The 22155-nt window shown below is 54.5% G+C and overlaps 1 protein-coding gene across 3 annotated transcripts; it reads left to right on the top strand.

Moving 5' to 3' along the window:
• The first annotated feature begins 9359 nt into the window (after window positions 1-9359).
• OTUB1 (OTU deubiquitinase, ubiquitin aldehyde binding 1) lies at window positions 9360-22117 on the top strand. Of its 3 annotated transcripts, none has more exons than XM_033206654.1 (7): window positions 9360-10062; window positions 11683-11744; window positions 12000-12098; window positions 20237-20355; window positions 20553-20637; window positions 20746-20940; window positions 21045-22117. In XM_033206654.1, the coding sequence occupies exons 1-7, from the start codon at window positions 10005-10007 to the stop codon at window positions 21240-21242; spliced, it is 816 nt and encodes a 271-aa protein (XP_033062545.1). In that variant the 5' UTR covers window positions 9360-10004; the 3' UTR covers window positions 21243-22117. The 3 variants fall into 3 exon arrangements, with proteins under 3 accessions (XP_033062545.1, XP_033062544.1, XP_033062546.1); XM_033206653.1 differs by having other exon boundaries at window positions 11973-12098; window positions 21045-21387; XM_033206655.1 differs by lacking the exon at window positions 12000-12098 and having other exon boundaries at window positions 21045-21387.
• Window positions 22118-22155: the final 38 nt, after the last annotated feature.

Raw genomic sequence — 22155 nt, 5'->3', positions numbered from 1 at the left:
GCCTCAGCCTCCTGAGGCATTACAGGTGCACACCACCACGCCCGGCTAAATTTTTTTGTATTTTTAGTAGAGACGAGGTTTCACCATGTTGGCCAGGCTGCTCTCGAACTCCTCCTGACCTCAAGTGATCTGCCTGCCTCGGCCTCCCAAAGTGCTTATAGCCACAGTGCCCGGCAATCTTGCCTTTTTTTTTTTTTTTTTTTTTTTTAAAAGACAGAGTCTTTTGCTCTGTTATCCAGGCTGGAGTGCAGTGGTGCGATCTCGGTTCATTGCAACCTCTGCCTCTGGTGTTCAAGCAATTCTCCTGCCTCAGCCTCCTGAGTAGCTGGGATTACAGGGCATGCCACCATACCTGGCTAATTTTTGTATTCTTAGTAGAGATGGTATTTCACCATGTTGGCCAGGCTGGTCTCAAACTCGACCTTGTGATCCACCCTCCTCATCCTCCCCAAGTGCTGGGATTAACAGGTGTGAGAGACTGCTCCCAGCCCTTTTTTTTTTTTTTTTTTTTTTTAGGCTGGACTGCAGTGGTGCAATCGCAATCACAGCTCTGTAACCTTGACTTTTGACTGCAGTCTTGACCTCCCAGGCTCAAGTGATCCTCCCACCACAGGTCATACCCCAGTAGCTGGGACTATAGGCATGTGCTACCACCATGCTTGGCTAGTTTCTTCCTCTTCTTTTTTTGAGACTGAGTCTTGCTATGTTGCCCAGGCTTGAGTGTACTGGAGCGATCTTGGCTCACTGCAACCTCCGCCTCCTGAGTTCAAGTGATTCTCCTGCCTCAGCCTCCTGAGTAGCTGGGATTCCAGGCATGTGCCACCATGCCCGGTTAATGGTATTTATTTTTTATTTTTTATTTTTTTAGTAGAGACAGGGTTTCACCCTGTTGTTCAGGCTGGTCTCAAACTTCTGACCTCATGATCCACCCACCTCGGCCTCCCAAAGTACTGGGATTACAGGCATGAGCCACTACTTCCAGCCATGCCTGGCTAGTTTCTTTTTTTTTTTTTTTGAGACGGAGTCTCGCTCTGTTGCCCAGGCTGGAGTGCAGTGGCTGGATCTCAGCTCACTGCAAGCTCCGCCTCCCGGGTTCACGCCATTCTCCTGCCTCAGCCTCCTGAGTAGCTGGGACTACAGGCGCCCACCACCTCGCCCGGCTAGTTTTTTTTTTTGTATATTTTAGTAGAGACGGGGTTTCACCGTGTTAGCCAGGATGGTCTCGATCTCCTGACCTCGTGATCCGCCTGTCTCGGCCTCCCAAAGTGCTGGGATTACAGGCTTGAGCCACCGCACCCGCCGCCTGGCTAGTTTCTTTTTTTTTTTTTTTTTTTTGAGGCGGAGTCTCACTCTGTCGCCCAGGCTGGAGTGCAATGGCCGGATCTCAGCTCACTGCAAACTCCGCCCCCGGGGTTTACACCATTCTCCTGCCTCAGCGTCCCAAGTAGCTGGGACTACAGGCGCCCGCCACCTCGCCTGGCTAGTTTTTTTTTTGTATTTTTTAGTAGAGACGGGGTTTCACCGTATTAGCCAGGATGGTCTCGATCTCCTGACCTCGTGATCCGCCCGTCTCGGCCTCCCAAAGTGCTGGGATTACAGGCTTGAGCCACCGCGCCCGGCCCTGGCTAGTTTCTTAAAACATTTTCTTGGCTGGGCACGGTGGCTCACGTCTGTAATCCCAGCACTTTGGGAGGCTGACGCGGGTGGATCACCTGAGGTCAGGAGTTTGAGGCCAGCTAGCCAAGATGGTGAAATGCTGTCTCCACTAAAAATACAAAAAAAAAAAATTAGCCAGGCATAGTGGTGTACGCCTGTAATCTCAGCTACTGGGGAGGCTGAGGCAGGAGAATCGCTTGAACCCAGGAGGCGGAAGTTGCAGTGAGCAGAGATTGCGCCACTGCAGTCCAGCCTGGGCGACACAGCAAGACCCTGTCTCAAAAAAAAAAAATAAAAAAAGTTCTTGTAGAGATGGGGTCTTAATGTTGGCTAGGCTGATCTCGAACTCCTGGGCTCAAGTGATCCTCCTACCTCAGCCTTTCAAAGTGCTGGGACTACAGGCGTGAGCCACTGCGCCTGGCTGCTTGCTTTTTTTTTTTTTTTTTTTTTTTTTAAGGCAAAGTCTTGCTCTGTTGCCAGGCTGGAGTGCAGTGGCGTGATCTCAGCTCACTGCAACCTCTGCCTCCTGGATTCAAGTGATTCTCCTGCCTCAGCCTCCCGAGTAGCTAGGACTACAGGCGTGTGCCACTACACCCAGCTAAGTTTTGTATTTTTAGTACAGACGGAGTTTCACCGTGTTGGCCAGGATGGTCTGGATATCTTGACCTCAATATCTGCCCGCCTCGGCCTCCCAAAGTGCTGGGATTACAGGTGTGAGCCACCGCTGCCGGCTGCTGCTTGCTTTTTAAATGTCAACTCAGGGGCCCCTTTCCTTGCAATACTTTCCATACATGGTTGTGGACTAATTGGCCTTCCTTGTTCTATCTGCCAGCTTCCCTTTCTCCTCCTGTGTTTGACTTGGGGAATCCACCATTCCTGTGTCCCCAGGAGTCCTCAGTGATTCTCCTGGTGTGTGAGGGGCAGGAAGTACCTCAGCAGGGGCGATGTTCAGAAACTCTGCGCTGAGCTGGAGTCCTGATTGCCAGCAGCTGGAAGAAACGCTTACACCTGCCGGGTTCCAGCCTCGAGGAAGACATGGCTTTACCTTTCCTTTGCACCCTCTTTGCTGGGGTCACTCGGCTGATTTCTGAACAGACACAGGTTCAGTCTCCCCTGTGGAGCTGAGGCTGCCAGGACGCCTGTGCCCGGAACAGTGGGCAAAGATGTCAGGTGAGAGGGGAGGGCTATGGTTGGCCTCAGGCCCTGGGTGTCTGAACACAGGTCTTCCCAGCTCCTGTTCTGCAGGCTGTTTCCTGATTTATGTTGACAGAGCTGAGGGTGGACCCGACTCTCCTGCCGTAGTCTGGTCTTGCTTGGCTTTTCTGCGTGATGCCCAGGGAAGCCTGTGGGGCCCAGTGCCCGATACTGTAGTGGGTTCAGCTTCCGCTATAGCTGTTTCCCGAGCGTTAGGAAATTGTCCTCTGCCTCCTAGGTGGCTCCTTTCCTTCCACACAAGCCAGACTTTGTATCTAAGGCTGAAGGGACAGGGCCTGGTTGGAGGGCCAGGGAGAGGCTGCCTGGACCTGTGGCCCGTGGTGGGGTTCAGAATGCTGCAGGTGTGCCCGGTGGGAGCATCAGCCAGGGAGAAGTGAGTCCGTGTTGGATCTGGAGCCAGGATGGGGTGCTGACCTAGGAGAATCCACCTGCCACATACTGGTACCTCAACAACTCCCTTGTTTCTGGATGGAGGGGTCTCATGGCCATCTCCCACACAACAGGACCACCCCTTGTTCTGTGCATGGTTCTGGGAGGCTTTTCTGCTTACATTAGTCCCTGTGGAGGTGGGACCTGAGCGCCCCCTGCCTGTCCTCTCAGGCCCATCTCCTGGCCTAGCTGGCAGCTCCTTGGCCCTGGGGACCAACCACAGCCAGCCACTGCGGTGTGGGAGGCCGGTGTGGGAGGCCGGGGCATTCTCCCCAGGCCTGCACTTCCTGAGTAGAGGGCCCTCAGTGGCCTGGCCCTTGGTTGGCTCAGGGCTGCTTTCCTCTGGCTGTGGGCACAGATGAGGTGCTGGTCTCATAGCCACGGGGCTGCACACAGCAAGGACGTGGCACTGGAAAAAGTATTATCTTGAGTTTTTCATTTTCTTTTTCTTTTTTCCGAGATGGAGTTTCGCTGTTGTTGCCCAGGCTGGGGTGAAATGGTGTGACCTCGGGTCATTGCAACCTCTGCCTCCCGAGTTCATGGGATTCTCCTGCCTCAGCTTCCTGAGTAGCTGGGACCCACGCCCAGCTAATTTTGTGTTTTAGTAGAGATGGGGTTTCTCCATGTTGGTAAGGCTGGTCTTGAACTCCCGATCTCAGATGATCCACCCGCTTCGGCCTCCCAAAGTGCTGGAATAGGCATGAGCCACCACGCCCAGCCTTCTTCTTTTCTTTTTTCTTTTGAGATGGAATCTAGCTCTGTTGCCCAGGCTGGAGTGCCATGGCATGATCTTGGCTCACTGCAGCCTCCGCCTCCCAGGTTCAAGCGATTCTGCTGCCTCAGCCTCCTGAGTAGGTGGGACTATAGGCACCCGCCACCACACCTGGCTAATTTTTGTATTTTTAGTAGAGACAGGGTTTCACCATGTTGGCCAGGCCAGTCTCCAGCTCCTAACTTCAGGTGATCCTCCTACCTTGAACTCCCAAAGTGCTGGAATCACAGGCGTGAGACCCGGCGCCCAGCCCATTATCTTGAGTTTCCTTTTTTTTTTTTGAGACCAGTAGTCCCAGCTACTCAGGAGACTGAGGCAGGAGAATGGCATGCACCGAGAGGCAGGGGCTTGTGGTGAGCCGAGATCGCACCACTGCACTCCAGCCTGGGGGACAGAGCGAGACTCTGTCTCAAAACAAACAAACAAACCAAAAAACTGAAAGAGAATAATTTGTGTTGTTTTAAGCCACTAGGTTTGTGGTGACTTGTTACCAAAGCAATAAGGAAAGTAATGCATCATGTGGTGCTGTGAGGCCCTGGGGAGGGGCTGGGACCAGCTGCTGGGACCCTCTGCAGGCAGAAAGTGAAGTGAACATACAACACTTACAGTGGGTGCCCCAGCGAGGACTGGGGTGCTGTGAATTGCTTAGGAGGGGCTCTGTCTGCATTGCCTCTGCCTCTCTGCTTGCTTTCAGCCTTAGAAGGTCTGAATCCTGCAGGTCACTCACAGCTCAACTGATGCCTGAGGTATAGACCCTGCTCTGCCGCATCAGCCTTTGCTGCCATCAAAGCCTCCCTAGACCACGATTTCAGGGCTGCTGTCTGGGGACTCTTGTGGGTATGATGCAAGGTTCATGTGGGGGCCAAGCATGCCCCTACTCCTGCTGTCTGGGCAGCTGCTCGACTCCCAAGTCTGTACCGAGAATGGTCGCCTAACCCCCATGGGTGGCCCACCCTTCAAGGCTTTTGGCTGGCCATGCCTGCCTGTGAGGACTGTGGCTGTTCCAGGGCCCATGCCATGCCCCTGTTGTCTTAGTCCATTCAGCCTGGCTCCGTTCCCTAAGAGGCAGAGGCAGAAGAGATCGGGTGGATCTGGAGCCATGTGGCCCTTTGGGGCCTCTGGGCTGTTGTGTAAACTTCCTCTAAGGCTGAGGTTTCACAGTCCCTGAGTCCGGCTATGGGGTCTCCTCCCCTCCCTCCACCTGATGGAATCCCATGGACATGGATGTGGGGCCTGGGCAGGTACCAGTCTGGCAGGTTGCTGTGAGGAGGCGTCTGTGCCATGTTGGCACTCTGGCTGCTGCCTGTCACCTCTGTGACTGTCTCCGACATGCAGCCTCAACCAAGCGCTTGTGCTGCCTGTGTCATTACAGGCCCTTGACAGCCAGGACCAGCAGCATAGGACCATTTCCAGGGTGGCAAATTGGGGAGCAGAGAAAAATGTCTGGGGCTGTGCCAGGGGCTCCTGGCAAATCTGCAGGTGGGTTTTATTTATTTAATTTAATTAAATTAATTAATTAATTTTGAGACAATTTCACTCTGTTGCCCAAGCTGGAGTGCAGTGGTGCAGTCACGGCTCACTGCAACCTCTGCCACCTGGGTTCAAGTGATTCTCCTGCCTCCGTCTCCTGAGTAGCTGGGATTATAGGCGCCTGCCACCGTGCCTGGCTAATTTTTGTGTTTTTAGTAGAGATGGGGTTTCACCATCTTGACCAGGCTGGTCTCAAACTCCTAAGCTCATTATCCACCTGCCTCGGCCTCCCAAAGTGCTGGGATTACAGGTGTGAGCCACCGTGTCTGGCCAAGGATTTTATTTTATTTTTTGAGGCGGAGTCTCACTCTTTCACCCAGGCTGGAGTGAAGTGGCATGATCTCGGCCCACTGCAACCTGCATCCCCCGGGTTCAAGCAATTCTCCTGCCTCAGCCTTCCCAGCACCTGGGATTACAGGCGCCTGCCACCACACCCGGCTAATTTTTTGTATTTTTAGTAGAGACAGGGTTTCACCACGTTGGCCAGGCCGGTCTCGAACTCCTGACCTCAGGTGATCCACCCACCTCAGCCTCCCAAAGTGCTGGGATTACAGGTGTGAGCCACCGTGCTTGGCCTGCAGGTGGGTTTAGATGCTTCAGGATAGAGAACCAAAATCTTCACACGGTAAAATTAACAGGACAGATGGAATGGGGATAAGAGAACAGTTATTTACTTATTTATTTATTTATTTATTCTATTTTATTTTATTTTTTTTTGAGACGGAGTCTCGCTCTGTCGCCCAGGCTGGAGTGCAGTGGCCAGATCTCAGCTCACTGCAAGCTCCGCCTCCTGGGTTTACGCCATTCTCCTGCCTCAGCCTCCCGAGTAGCTGGGACTACAGACATCCACCACCTCGCCCAGCTAGTTTTTTGTATTTTTTAGTAGAGACGGGGTTTCACCGTGTTAGCCAGGATGGTCTCAATCTCCTGACCTTGTGATCCGCCCGTCTCGGCCTCCCAAAGTGCTGGGATTACAGGCTTGAGCTACCGCGCCTGGCTACTTATTTATTATTATTATTTTTAGATGGAGTCTCATTCAGTCACACAGACTAGAGTACACTGGCTTGATCTCAGCTCACTGCAACCTCTGCCTCCCAGGTTCAAGCTATTCTTGTTCCTCAGCCTTCTGAGTAGCTGGGATTACAGGCATGCACCACCACAGCCAGCTAATTTTTATATTTTTGGTAGAGACGAGGTTTAACCATGTTGGCCAGGCTGGTCGTGAACTCCTGACCTCAGGTGATCTGCCCACCTTGGCCTCCTAAAATGCTGGGATACAGGGGTGAGCCACTGTGCCTGGCCAAGAGAACAGTTATTGACCACCAAATAAACCGTCATTGAAAAGAGCTGGGCAACGCCGGATGTGGTGGCTCATACCTGTAATCTCATCACTTTGGGAGGCCGAGGCGGGCGGATCACCTGAGGTCAGGAGTTCAAGACCAGCCTGAACAACATGGAAAAATCTCGTCTCTACTGAAAATACAAAATTAGCTGGGCATGGTGCTGCAGGCCTGTAATCCTAGCTACTTGGGAGGCTGAAGCAGGATAATCGCTTGAACCCGGGAGGCAGAAGTTGCGGGGAGCCGAGATCACGCTATTGCACTCCAGCCTGGGCAACAAGAGCGAAACCCCATCTCAAAACAAACAAACAAACAAACAGAAAAAGACCTGGGTAAAAGTTGACCATCATTGGGCTGGACTAAGAGCCAAAGCTTTCCTCTGGCCATTTCCTTCCCCTTCTGCCTGACTAGGAGGGTAAGGCTTAGGAGCCTTGGACTGTGTCCTTCCGCTCCCGATAAAGCTGGGTTATAATTGGGAGAGGGTGCTCTCACTTACATGCCCTTTGTATATGAAGAGTGCAAGTCTGTTTTTCAAGACCCACAGCCTTGGCCGGGCACTGTGGGTCATGCCTGTGATCCCAGCACTTTGGGAGGCCGAGGTGGGTGGATCATTTGAGGTCGAGAGTTCCAGACCAGCCTGGCCAACATGGTGAAAGCTTGTCTCTACCAAAAACACAAACATTAGCCGGGTGTGATAGAGCACGCCTGTAATTCCAGCTATGAGGGAGACTGAGGCAGGAGAATTGCTTGAACCCAGAAGGCGCAGTTTGCAGTAAGCCGAGATGGCGCCATTGCACTCCAGCCTGGGCAACAGCGAGACTCCGTCTCAAAAAAAAAAAAAAAAAAAAGACCCACAGCCTTGAGTAGGAGGAGGCATTCACTTGGCACTGGCAGCCTGGCTGCAGGCCAGCACTGAGCCACCACAGGGCATCCCTTCCACTCTCCAGAGCAGCTGTTCCCTGTCCTGTCGTTAGTCCCAATCCCAGCTCCACTGAATGGACCCCCTAGTCCAGGTAAGGGGGGAAGGGATAGAGCTATTTTGAAGATTTTAAAAAGCCAAATAGAAATAAATATCTTTGTTATCAAAATCTTTGCCCTTCATTTGGTACCATTTCTCTCTTGCTGTTGCGGGTCTGACTGGCGGTTATGGATTTCATGGTTCAAAAAGGGAAAAGGGAAAAGGAATGAACAGTTTGATAGCCATGGGGTCCACATGGAGGGACCTTTTGTTTTCTTGAGTTTGGAAGCAACCCCAAAGGTCTAATGACCCAATAAATAGTAATGTGTAATGTTGCTGCGTAATGTGTAAGATGTGGCATTTTACATCTTGCTTGTGTGAGAAACCTTGCTGTGAGAAGGTCAGGGTGGGCTGAGTTTGGTGAACCCAGGTACCAGCTGCATCCGCTCCAGGACTGGCGCCAACTAATGAAACCGTTTGGTCATACTCCACTCCTGTCCTTGCAGGACCCGATGAGGCTGTTTGGGATGGACTGAGGCAGCCTCCTTAAGTGCTAAAGGATGATGGTGATAAAAAGATCCGGCCATTTTTTTTTTCTTTTTTTTTAAAATATTTTTTGTAGAGATGCAGGGGTGGGTCTCCCTGTGTTGCCCAGGCTGGTCTCAAGCAATTCTCCCACCTTGGCCTCCCAAAACGCCGGGATTACAGGCATAACCCACCAGACCCAGCCATCTTTGCCATTTGAAAAATTAAACGTGGCTGGGCGCGGTGGCTCACGCCTGTAATCCCAGAACTTTGGGAGACCAAGGTGGGCGGATTGCGAGGTCAGGAGATTGAGACCAGCCTGGCCAACATGGTGAAACCCCGTCTCTACTAAAAATACAAAAAATTAGTTGGGCGTGGGTCCCAGCTACTCGGGAGGCTGAGGCAGGAGAATTGCTTGAACTCGGGAGGTGGAGGTTGCAGTGAGCCGAGATCGCGCCACTGCACTAAAGCCTGGGCGACAGCGAGACTCTTAAAAAAAAAACCAACCAAACAAAAATTAAACGTAATTTTTAGATAATTCACAGGGAACTTAAATAAATTATAAAGATTCCATGTATCCTTTACTCAGTCTCCCCTGCCCCCACTAACATCTTGCAAAAATGTAGTAAAGCCTACACCAGAATACTGACACAGTCAGGGTATTGCGCATTTCCACCTTCGCAAGAATCCAGACTTTCCCTTTCATAGCTGCATCCACTTCCCTCCAGCACCTCTACTTGACTCTTGGCAACCATTATTTTCCTTTTTTGTGAAGTCTTTGCTTTTATAAAGACCCTGCTTCAGTGGTGGCTCGTGGCTGGAATCTCAGCTACTCTTCAGGCAGGGCCCGAAGATCGCTTGTGCCCAGGAGTTCGAGATTACCCTCTGCAACATAGTGAGACCCTTTCTTTTCTTCCTTCTTTCTTTTTTAAAGGCCCTGCTTTGTCACAACCAGAAGGACACAGAGCCCAAAGTTAGGTCCTGAGGCTTTGGACTTGACACCAAGGGACGCCGTCTCCCTGGCGGAAGCAGCTCACCAAAGCCGGCAGAGAACCCAGGCTCCGTGGGGCCACGAGGTGGGGCTCCGCGGGCGCCCCGGCGTTGGCCGACTTCCTGTCTCCTGGGCCAGATGCCGCTCCGCACTGCAGCAATGGTCGCATGCAGTGCGTGCCGAAGCCCGCAGCAGGAATGCTGCCATTGGTGATTTTAATTTCACCTTCCTACTTCTCTCAATAACACGATCCGCGTTTCAAACTCCAGGGAAAAGAAAACAGAATTGGCTCCAGGAGGCTCTGCAATCACCACTGGGAACTTTGGGAGGCTGGGAAGATGGAGCCAAACCACTGTGTGGGGTGGAGATGCGGACCCGGGGCGGCCGGCCTCTCCTACAGGTCTCAGAGGGTCGGTGGGCCTGGCGTGCCAGCACCTGCCACTGGAGTGGAAGCCGATTCCTTGACAACGCCTAAGGGGATCCCGTTGCTAGGGCCGTTGCCAAGGCGGGGCCACGAGGAGGGGCTCACTTCCGGGAGGAGGGCAATTGGCAACCCGGAAGCGGTCGGCAGTGCGGCGCTGTTTAAAGATGGCGGCGGAGGAACCTCAGCAGCAGAAGCAGGAGCCGCTGGGCAGCGACTCTGAAGGTACAGATCCAAGGAGGGATGTCCGGCCCAGGCTAGTGGGGGCGATGCCGGGCCAGCTGCTCTCGAGGAGGGAGGGGAGGCAGGGCTGCGGGCCCTGCGGTCGAGGTGCGCGGGGGTCCCTTCCTCCACCTCCGCTGCCTCCCCTCCCCCTCACAATGGAAGGAGCCACCGCAGCGACCCCCGGCCGGGAGGGAGGACGGGCGAGGCGGGCCAAGGCCGGCGGCCCTTCTCCATCGTGCGCGCCCGGGGCGGGGCCTGGGCCGCCCCGCCCTCTGCCCGGCCCCTGGGCTCCCGGCTCCAGGGGCCCCGAGCCCTCCCGCCCCGGTCCTCGCAGTCAGGCTGAGGCCTAGGCCAGGGCCGAGCCCCCCGGCCTGCTCCAGCGGCGACCCGCGCCTTGACGGCCTCAAGTTTCGCTGGGCTACGGAGCACAAAGGTCCGGGCGGGCCGTTCGGGATGTCGCAGGCGGCCCTGGGATGTGAGGGGCCGCGGGATCTGTCCCTGAGGCCTGCGACTTTTTCTGGTAGAGCCGCCTCTTCTGGCCTTGCAGCCCCTTTCCACCTGCCTAGGCATTGTTAGTCTCCTGAGGAGATGGGCCTTTAAAAAATGGTCCCACTGTCTTTTCCCGCCTGTGAGTTGGGCCCTGGGGACCGCTTAGGTCATTGGGTGGCAGGGACAGCTCTTTTGCAAAGCAGTGCGAAAAGGGTAGGTCGACGCCTAGCCAAGAATTTGGGATGGCGAGCCCCAAAAGGGTTGACCTTAAAAGTCATTCAGCACACACACCTCATTCTCACCGAACACTTGTGGGAACGAGAAGTGGGAAAACTGGGTCCTGGAAGGGACTTGTTCACGATGACATTGAGAGAGAGCCAGGACTCAAATTCAGGTGTCGTGGCTACTCACCGATAGCTGCTCACCATGGGGTTGACAGGGTGGAGCTGCCCAGCTGACTGATAATCCTAGAGCACGTGCTGGTATGCCTCTAAGAAAGGTGGGGGTACTCGCCCCATTTTACAGTTGAGGAAAGGTCTCAGCCATGTGGTAGCCAGGGATAGGTATTGTGCTGAAGAGGTCAGCCTGGAATTAGACAAACCTGGGCTTGACCACAGGTCTTTGCTAGTTGTGACCTTGGGCAGATTGCTTCACCTCTCTGCATTTATTTTGTTAATTGTAAAATGGGCACCATTAACAATATCCAGCACCGCAAGAGGATGAAGGCGGTGATGGAGTAAAGTGCAGGCTCACAGGAAGCTCTCCTCCAGCCCAGGACTCTGCCTCCTCGTCCTACTTTCTGCAAGAGACCACGCCTGGCCCCAGAACATGCCCAGGCTGCTGGGAAGTGATGTTAATGGGAGGAAGGGGGTGTCAGAGCTGGAAGAGTGCACCTTAGGGGTACCACGGTGCACCTCTGCCCCTTCATTTTAAAGATGAGGAAATGAAAACCCAGAAGGGGAAGGGACTTTGCCAAGATGACACAGTGGAAGTGGAGCAGAATGTAACCCACCTGTTTCCAGATTCTAAGCCTGTCCTCCTGCCCCTGGGCTGCTGTTGTCCCTGGCCCAACTGCCTGCAGTGGAGACGGCCAGGACCCCCTGTAATCCTTGGCTTTTTTCCTTTTCCCAGGTGTTAACTGTCTGGCCTATGATGAAGCCATCATGGCTCAGCAGGACCGAATTCAGCAAGAGGTGAGGGGCTGCAGTGGGCAAGGGAGGCAGTGGCCAGCAGCCCCATTGTGGAAATGCATAGGCTGGGCTTGAGGCCTGTTGTCTGTCTCTACTTTGGAAGCTCCCTCCTTCCTAGGCTATGCTAGGTACTGGTGCTTTTCTGGGGGTTGCTATGTCACTGGGTGACCAGCCCAGCCCTTTTGTAGTTATTCTGGCTGTTAGGCATGGGTCACTCCGTCTCCCTGCTAGGACATGACAGATCCCTGCCTCCTCCAGATTGCTGTGCAGAACCCTCTGGTGTCAGAGCGGCTGGAGCTCTCGGTCCTATACAAGGAGTATGCTGAAGATGACAACATCTATCAACAGAAGATCAAGGTGGGAGCCTGGCCAGAGTGGGTGGGAAGCACCCTGGGGATGGGACAGGAGGGTGCCTGCTTCAGACGTGCTTCCTGCTGGGTCTGTCACCTGAGGGAATGGGGTGTTGGAGGACACCTCTCGTTACTGGTTCTTTTTTTTTTTTTTTTTTGAGATGGGGGTCTTGCTCTGTCGCCCAGGCTGGAGTGTAGTGGCGCGATCTTGGCTCACTGCAAGCTCTGTCTCCAGGGTTCATGCCATTCTCCTGCCTCAGCCTCCCGAGTAGCTGGGACTACAGGCGCCCTCCACCACACCCAGCTAATTTTTTGTATTTTTTAGTAGAGATGGGGTTTCACCATGTTAACCAGGATGGTCTCGATCTCCTGACCTTGTGATCCGCCTACTTCGGCCTCCCAAAGTGGTGGGATTACAGGTGTGAGCCACCGCGCCCGGCCTTGCTGGTTCTTGAAGTGCGCAGGCTGGGGCCTCAAAAACACATTGATTCAATGCTTGAACCCAGTAGGTGGAGGTTATAGGGAGCCAAGATCGCACCATTGCACTCCAGCCTGGGCAATGAGAGCAAAACTTCATCTCAGGAAAAAAAAAAAAAGGGGGACTGGGCACGGTGGCTCACACCTGTAATCTCAGCGCTTTGGGAGGCCGAGGTGGGCGGATCCCCTGAGGTCAGGGTTGGAGACCAGCCTGGCTGACATGGTGAAACCCCATCTCTACTAGAAATACAAAAATTAGCTGGGCATGGTGGCAGGCGCCTGTAATCCCAGCTACACCCGGGCTGAGGCAGGAGAATTGCTTGAACCTTGGAGGCGGAGGTTATAGGGAGCCAAGATTGTACCATTGCACTCCAACCTGGGTGACAAGAGTAAAACTTCATCTCAGGAAAAAAAAAAGCGGGGGGGGGGGGGGCCGGGCACGGTGGCTCACGCCTGTAATCCCAGCGCTTTGGGAGGCCGAGGTGGGCGGATCCCCTGATGTCAGGAGTTTGAGACCAGCCTGGCCGACATGGTGAAACCCCATCTCTACTAAAAATAGAAAAATTAGCCGGGCGTGGTGGTGGGCGCCTGTAATCCGAGCTACTCACGGGGCTGAGGCAGAGAATTGCTTGAACCTGGGAGGCGGAGGTTGCAGTGAGCCAAGATTGCGGCACTGCACTCCAGCCTGGGCAACAGAAGAAGACTGTCTCAAAGAAAACAACAACAAAAAAAAGACATTGATTCAAATCTAGACTCTGCTACTCAACAGCTGTATCCTTGGCAAGTCCTTTAGTGTCTCTAAAATGGGTGTTCTCATCTATAAAACAGGGACAATAAAAGCATCTTCTGGCCGGGCACGGTGGCTCATGCCTGTAATCCCAGCACTTTGGGAGGTTGAGGTGGGCAGATCACCTGAGGTCAGGAGTTCGAGACCATCCTGGTCAACATGGTGAAACCCCATCTGTACTAAAAATACAAAAATTAACTGGGAGTGGTGGTGAGCGCCTATAGTTCCAGCTATTGGGAAGACTGAGGCAGGAGGATTGCTTGCACCTGGGAGGTGGTGGTTGCAGTGAGCCGAGATCCCGTACTGTACTTCAGCCTGAGCGACAGAGTAAGACTCCGTCTCAAAAAAAAAAAAAAAAAAAGCATCTTCCCGTAGGGTGATTGTGAGATTGAGGGAGGTGCAGGCTGGGCAGGAGCTGATGATCTCGGTGCCTATATGGGGGCTGAACAGGCTGGTGCTCAGTGGGGCAGAATGGTTGCGGGAAGGCTGTTTCCCATAGCCTGCCTCCTGGATCTTTGTGGAGAGGCAGGCAGCAGTGGGGTCAAGGGGCCACAGATTGCCTAGAAGGGCCCTGCTGCATCATTCAAACGGAGGCAGACTTCACCACCCACTTTCCAGGTCTGTGAGCTGGGAGGTTGACATGTGAAATGGGGCCAGGCATGGTGGCTTGAGCCTGGAATCCTAGCAGTCTGCTAGGCTGAGGCCAGAGGATCACTTGAACCCAGGAGTGCAAGACCAGCCCAGGCAACATAGTGAGACCTTGTCTCTCTAAATCAAAAAATTACTGGGCGTGGTAGCACATGCCTGTAGTGCTCAAGAGGCTGAGGTTAGAGGATCACTTGAGCCCAAGAAGTTGAGCCACGATTGTACCACTGCACTCCAGCCTGGGTGACAGTGAGACTTGTCTCTTTAAAAAAAAAAAAAAAAAAAAGAAATGTGACAATGGGTGTGTGGAAATAGTATCTGGTAGGCTCAGTGTAGATGTTTAGTAAGTGTTTCTCTTCCCGTGAAAGATCACAGATGCTTAGAATCCTCTACCTGTAGGGGAGGCCTCCATGGCCAGGTAGGTAACCCAGGTGATTGAAGGTGGCCAGGAAGTCAGGTGGTGAACAAGGAGGGCAGCACAGCTCAGTATCAGCCAGACAATAATAGAGAGCAGAGACCCCTGGGGGAAATGGGAGTGTCCATACCTGTAACGCCATTGTCTCCAGATCTTTTTTTCCTAGAGAAGCCAGAGGTAACCACAGCTCCTGACATCTAATAGTTGGCAGCTAATTCAAATTTTAAATGTGTGGGCCAAACACACTTGCAGGCCAGATCCAGCTGTGTGAGGTCTGTGCTCTGTGATCTACTGAGACCCCCTCCTTAGGGAGCTGGATTTCCTCAGGGTGCCTGTGGAGAGATGAAGGCACTGGCTTTGGAGCCCGATGGGCCTGGGTTCCAGTCCTGACCTCACCACTTTGAGCTGTGTGATCTCGGGCAACACCCTGAAGCTCTTGGATCCCCTTCTCTTCTCTCTGGGCGGGGACATTGTCTTCCTCACCGGGCAAGTGTGAGGGTTGAAGGAGATGTTACCACGGGTTGTAAGCAGCGGGTTGCAAATCCCCTCCTCTCCCCATGCAGGGGGTGAGCTTCCTTCATTCATTCCTCTTATGTCACTGTCCGCCAGCGGGACACCCATGCCAAGGCCGGCCGGTTGTACTAGACTACCCTGGGAAAGTGGACAGGCTGGGCCCCAGGTTCTTCCCACGGAGTCCGCAAACATTTGGATGTCCAGAGCAGGCTGTCTAAGAGGCCTCTCTCTGTCCCCCAGCACCTGCATTCTGTGCTGTGCCTGAGCCCACCTTTTCTCCCTGGGCAGAGACAGCTGTGGCAGCAGAGCCCAAGCAGGCCTGGTTACAGAGAGCTCCCCTCTCTATAAATGGCTCTTGTGAGGATCAATTAGGATGACGTTTATTCGCCCTGTGCCAAGTGCCTGGCACAGAGTGTGGGCTCAGAATGGCCATGGTGGCTGTTACAGTAGCAGCGATGATTTGGGCTCTTTGTGGTCCTGGTGTGCTACTCATTTAACATTTATTGAGCACGGACTGTGGTCCACGTGCTGTTTTAGGTACTGAAGATAGAGCGATGACTAAACCGAAAAAGTCCTGCCCTCACAAAGCTTACAGTTCAGGGTGGAAAGACATGATAAGCCAAAGAGGGCTCTGGGACATGTGGGGTATCAGAAGGCGGTGAGTGCTGTGGAGAAAAATAAAAAGGAAATGGGGATTGGGGCTGGGCACCATGGCTCACGCCTGTAATCCCAGCACTCTGGGAGGCTGAGGCAGGTGGATCCCCTGAGGTCAGGAGTTCAAGACTAGCCTGACCAACATGGTGAAACCTCATCTCTACTAAAATTACGAAATTAGCCAGGTGTGGTGGTGCATTCCTGTAATCCCAGCTGCTTAGGCTGAGGCAGGAGAATCCCTTGAACCTGGGAGGTAGAGGTTGCAATGAGCTGAGATTTTACCACTGCACTCCAGTCTAAAGTGAACACAGCAAAACTCCTCAAAAAAAAAAAAAAAAAAAAGTGGGGGATTGGGAGCATTTGCCATTTTAAACAGGGCTTGGTGAAGGCCTTGCTGATGAGGTGGTATTTGAGTAATGAACAGAAAAAGGCCGGGGACCAAGTCCCAGGTGTCCGAGAGCAGTGCCTGCCTAGGCCTGAGGCAAGAGGGCACCTGGATGGTTTGAGGCCAGCATGGAGGCCAGTGTGGCTGGTGCAGAACGAGGGGTTGGGGCTGGGGAACTGAGCAGGGCCGGGGTTGGGGGGGTGTTGTGGCGAGAGAAAGGACTCTGAGGGAGATGGGGTGCATCTAGCAGGTGACTCTGGTCACTTTTTTTGAGACAGAGTGTTGCCCTGTCACCCAGGCTGGAGTGCACTGGCACCATCTCGGCTCAATGCAATCTCCACCTCCCGGGTTCAAGCGATTCTCCTGCCTCAGCCTCCTGAGTAGTTGGGATTACAGATGCCCACCACCATGCCCGGCTAATTTTTGTATTTTTAGTAGAGGCGGGGTTTCACCATATTGGCTAGGCTGGTCTTGAACTCCTGATCTCAAATGATCCACCCACTTTGGCCTCCCAAAGTGCTAGGATTACCGGCCTGAGCCATCACGCTAAGCCGACCCTGGCCATTCTCATGCTGGGGTGAGAATAGACTCCAGAGGGTGAGGTGGAGGCAGGGACACTGCCAGGAGGCTTGTGCAGTAAAATCTGCTGGAGGCGCGCAGCGGGTGGTGGTGGTGAGGAGTGAGAAGCAGTTGGATACCAGACATTGAAGGGATGGATATGGTGATGGAGTCTGCAGTGACTACAAGGCTTTGGGTGCCGTGGGTGACTGAGGTGGGGCAGCCTTGGGGAGGAGCAGTTGTTCAGAGGTTGATCTCAGCTGCACTCAGTGGAAATACCTGTTGGACAGTTCAGAGGAGGTGTGCTGAGGCTGGTAAATATGAGGATCGCAGTTGGAGTTGCGAGTTGAGATTCACACTTGGGGCTATTTAAATCCTTGAGAAGACCTTGGGTAGGGAGTGAGGTCGGAAGTTCAAAACCAGCCTGGCCAACATGGTGAAACACCGTCTCTACTAAAAATACAAAAAAATTAGCTGGGTATAGTGGCGCACGCCTGTAGTCCCAGCTACTCTGGAGGCTGAGGCAGGAGAATTGCTTGAACCCAGGAGGCAGGGTTGCAGTGAACCGAGATCGCGCTACTGCATTCCAGCCTGGACAACAGAGCGAAACTGTCTCAAAAAAAAAAAAAAAAAAAAAAATTGCTTGAGACTGACGTCGTTAAGAGAGCAAGTATAATTTAAGTTTTTGTAGAGACGAGGTCTTGTTGTGTTGCCCAGGCTGGCCTTCAACTTGATCCTCCCACCTTGGCCTCCCAAAACTGGGATTACAGGTTTGAGCCACTGTACCTGGCCATGGGAGTGAGTGTAATTTAAAAGAGGAAGCTGGCCGGGTGCAGCACTTTGGGAGGCTGCGGCAGGCAGATTACTTGAGCCCAGGAGTTCGAGACCAGCCTGGGCAATATGGCAAAATCCTGTCTCTACAAAAAATACAACAATTAAATGGGCGTGGCGGTGCACCCCTGTAGTTCCAGCTACGCTGAAATCTGAGGTGGGAGAATCGCTTGAGCCTGGTAAGTTGATGCTGCAGTGAGCCGTGATCTTGCCACTGCACTCCAGCCCAGAAAAAAAGAAAAGTGGAAGCTGTCCCAGGCCTGAGCAGGGCAGGGCAGGCACACTGGAGACAGCCCTCACGCCTGTGGTCACATGGCAGGCACAGTGGCTAAGTGTGCAGTGACTGTTTTCCTTTTTTCTTTTTTGGAACGGAGTTTCGCTCTGTCGCCAGGCGACACTTGCAAGTGATTCTCCTGCCTCAGCCTCCCAGGTAGCTAGGACTACAGGCATGTGCCACCATGCCCAGCTAATTTTTGTATTTTGAGTAGAGACGGGGTTTCACCATGTTGGCCAGGATGGTCTCGATCTCTTGACCTTGATACCTGCCTGCCTCGGCCTCCCAAAGTGCTGGGATTATAGGCGTGAGCCACCACCCCTGCCTCAGTGACTGTTTTCTTGCAGGTGACACACCATGTCTTGAAGGGTGCTGTATGGTTTGGTGGCATCCCTGATCCTCAGAACTTAGAGAGATGAGGAGTGGCCTTGGAGGCAGGAGGACGACAAGGACAGGGTGGGGGCGCCAGCCCAGGGAAGGAGACATCTAGGCAGGGCCACGGCCAGTGGCCTCAGTTCTGCTAAAGGGCCAGTGCGGGTGGGGGGTGGGTTTGCCCCTTATTGAGGGCGTTCAGTTGACCTTGGCTAAAGCAAAAGCCTCCCGAGGGAGAAAAGAGGTGAAGGCAGCAAGGACAGCTTCATTAGGAGTTTTCCTGTAAAGAAAGTAGAGAAATTGAAGGGTAGCCAGACAGAAACGTCAAGTCCAAGATTCCCTTCCTTTTAAAGAAGTAGCCGAGGCCGGGCGCGGTGGCTCAAGCCTGTAATCCCAGCACTTTGGGAGGCCGAGATGGGCGGATCACGAGGTCAGGAGATCGAGACCATCCTGGCTAATACGGTGAAACCCTGTCTCTACTTAAAAATACAAAAAACTAGCCGGGCGACGAGGCGGGCGCCTGTAGTCCCAGCTACTCGGGAGGCTGAGGCAGGAGAGTGGCATAAACCCGGGAGGCGGAGCTTGCAGTGAGCTGAGATCCGGCCACTGCACTCCAGCCTGGGTGGCAGAGCAAGACTCCGTCTCAAAAAAAAAAAAAAAAAAAAAAAATAAAGAAGTAGCCGAATGTGTATATGCTGTTGGGTCTAAACCAGTAAGGAGGGAAAAATTGATGATCGGGAAACTTACTGGGTTGATGTTTCTTTTTTTTGAGATAGGGTCTCACTCTGTCACCCAGGCTAGAGTGCAGTGGTGCCATCACAGCTCACTGCAGCCTCGACCTCCTGGGCCCACACAGTCCTCCGACCTCAGCCTCTCGAGTAGCTGGGGCCACAGGATGCACCACCATGTGCAGCTAACTTATTTTTTCAAGGTGGAGTTTTGCTCTGTCGCCCAGGCTGGAGTGCGATGGCACAATCTCTGCTCACTGCAACCTCTGCTTCCTGGTTTCAAGTGATTCTCCTGCTTCAGCCTCCCGAGTAGCTGGGATTGCAGGCGTGCACCACCATGCCCAGCTAATTTTGTATTTTTAGTAGAGATGGAGTTTCGCCATGTTGGTCAGGCTGGTCTCGAACTCCCGACCTCAGGTGATCCACCTACCTTGGTCTCCCAAAGTGCTGGGATTACAGGTGTGAGCCACCATGCGTAGCCACTTTTTTTTTTTTTTTGAGAGACAGACGGGGGTCTCACTGTGTTGCCCAGGCTGGTCTCAAACTCCTGGGCTTAAGCAGTCCTCCCACCTTGGCCTCCCAAAGTGTTGGGATTACAGGCGTGAGCCATGGCACCCAGCTTGGAATGATGTGCTTGAACCTGAGGGTGGGGGTGGGCTAGTGTGGAGTGGAGAGGCAGCTTAGGTGGCAGCTGGAACAGATCCTCTGAGGATTGTGGGAGGAGGCCAAGGGCAGATGTGCTGGTGGGGGCTGAGGAAAAAAGACAAGGTCATCAGCTGGGGGTGGGAGCAAGATGGGTAGGGTCCCCAGGCCAGGGGAGTGAAGTGTGCTTGCCAGGTGAAGTGTGCATGGTGGGTGGGCACCTGTAATCCCAGCTACTTGGAAGGCTGAGGCAGGAGAATCGTTTGAACCCGGGAGGTGGAGGTTGCAGTGAGCTAAGATCGCGCCACTGCACTCCAGCCTGGGCAACAGGAGCAAAACTCCGTCTCAAAAAAACAAGTAGAGGAGGGAGGCTGTTTCTAGCCCCAGGAGGGCTGTGGGCAAGGCCTGGAGGTGGGGGAACTCTTCTCAGCGTGGCGGGAGCGGGGCTGAGCTGGGCTGCGCAGAGGGCCCCAGCTGCCTGGCTGAGGCGTGGAGCCCAGCACTCCACCCTGGCCCTGACTTGCTTGCGCTGAAGTTCTCTTGGGCTGAAAGACTGGAGAAGACGCATTTGTCAAGGACAGATTCACTCACCCGTTCTTGTACAGGCCCCGCAGCACTTTAGTGACCCATGCAGCTAGTTTGTCCTTAAGTGCCCAGCTTCCTGCTGCTTTTTGGGAGGACTCTGGGCAGTGGGCTGCTCCCATTACCACGTTCAGCAGCCTGTTTCAGGGGCCCAGGGTGGCAGGTGGCTCCTGGGAGCTCATTCGCCATCTTTTGTAGTGTGACCTTTGCTGGGGGACATTTCCTGGGCCAGCCCCAGTTCTGGCCTGATGTGAACCTGTCAGGGTGGGGCTGTCTCTGCAGGACCTCCACAAAAAGTACTCGTACATCCGCAAGACCAGGCCTGACGGCAACTGTTTCTATCGGGCTTTCGGATTCTCCCACTTGGAGGCGCTGCTGGATGACAGCAAGGAGTTGCAGCGGTGAGAAGGGTGGGCACTGGGCACTGAGGCAGGTGGGTGTCTCCCTCCTCCCTGGGCGAGTAGGAGGTGCAGCTCCACCTGAGGGCAGGCGATGGGCTGGACTCTGGCCTTGCCAGGCGGGGCGGTGTTGTCTGGGCCCTGGCGTCTGGGCTGGTCGAGGAGCCCATGCTGGGCCCGCCTTTCCCTCCCACCCCCAGGTTCAAGGCTGTGTCTGCCAAGAGCAAGGAGGACCTGGTGTCCCAGGGCTTCACTGAATTCACAATTGAGGATTTCCACAACACGGTGAGCCCTGGCACCTGTCTTGGGCTGGGCCAGGGTGGAGGGGTTCCCCTGGTGAGGACCACCCATCTCCTCCCCCTCATCTTGCCCTTTCTCCCTCCGTGGCTGCAGTTCATGGACCTGATTGAGCAGGTAGAGAAGCAGACCTCTGTCGCCGACCTGCTGGCCTCCTTCAATGACCAGAGCACCTCCGACTACCTCGTGGTCTACCTGCGGCTGCTCACCTCGGGCTACCTGCAGCGCGAGAGCAAGTTCTTCGAGCACTTCATCGAGGGTGGGAGGACTGTCAAGGAGTTCTGCCAGCAGGTGCCATCCCCCTCCCCTTTTCTCTTGGCCTGGGAAGTGCAGTGGGTCCACAGGGCCTGGGGCGGGGTGCGGAGACCGGGGCCTGATCCGCACCTGTGCCACAGGAGGTGGAGCCCATGTGCAAGGAGAGCGACCACATCCACATCATCGCGCTGGCCCAGGCCCTCCGTGTGTCCATCCAGGTGGAGTACATGGACCGCGGCGAGGGCGGCACCACCAACCCGCACATCTTCCCTGAGGGCTCTGAGCCCAAGGTCTACCTTCTCTACCGGCCTGGACACTACGATATCCTCTACAAATAGGGCTGGCCCCGGCCCGCTGCTGCCCCCCTCTGCCAGGCGCTAGACATGTACAGAGGTTTTTCTGTGGTTGTAAATGGTCCTATTTCACCCCCTTCTTCCTGTCACACGACCCCCCATGTTTTATTAAAGGGGGTGCTGGTGGTGAGCCGTGTGTGCGTGTCCCTGCTCTGCTGCCCGCCTGGCTGCTCTGTCTGCTGCCCCCTCCCCCCAGGTGGGTCCCCCTGCTTTTCACCCATCCACGCCTGAGCTTCCCCAACAGGAGCAGGTTTGAGGGGCCAGGCCTCTTGGAGGCTCCTCCTGCTTCCTTGGGTTCTGCTTCCTTCCCTAAGGCCCCCCTTCACTTAGCTGGCTCAGGGGCTTATATGGGATCCTGGAAGTTCCTTGGGGACTTGCCCAGGGTCCCAGGGCCACCCACACTTCATCTGCTCCCTCACAGGCCTCATCTCCACGTCCCGGCTGGGTCCCAGACCCCAGCTTCCTGCCCTCTACCAGGGGTCTGCATGGTCGGGAGTCCTGGGTGGAGGGGCCTTTGTGAGGCTGGACCTGGCTCAGGGCAGGTCTCGGAGGAGCTGCGCCTCCCACAGGGTGCCCCGGCAGTGCCAGCCTGGTGGAGGAGGGCAGCCTTCAAACGTGTGGGGTCCACAGTCCTCAGGTCTAGGCAGGGCTGTCGGTTCTCCACCCCCCCATCTGCCCCCAGGCCCCCTGCCTGTGCCTGCCTTGCACCCCCTCTGCTTGGGCCATGGTGTCTCTGCATTGCCTGCCTTTTTTGCCTTCACCTCTTTTCTTCCCCGCCCCCTGCACATTCGGGGTCTCAGCCCCCAGGCTGTGAGCTCCTTGGGGGCAGGCCCTCAATAAATGTGAACTGCTGCTGCCGCCTCTGCCGTCCGCCTGTGCCTCCGCCCGCCTGGCTCAC

This window comes from Trachypithecus francoisi, unplaced genomic scaffold, assembly GCF_009764315.1.
Source record: "Trachypithecus francoisi isolate TF-2019V2 unplaced genomic scaffold, Tfra_2.0 Lachesis_group8, whole genome shotgun sequence".
Taxonomy (NCBI): domain Eukaryota; kingdom Metazoa; phylum Chordata; class Mammalia; order Primates; family Cercopithecidae; genus Trachypithecus; species Trachypithecus francoisi.
Note: the sequence above shows the minus strand (reverse complement) of the source record. Positions and strands in the feature narration are given on the sequence as shown.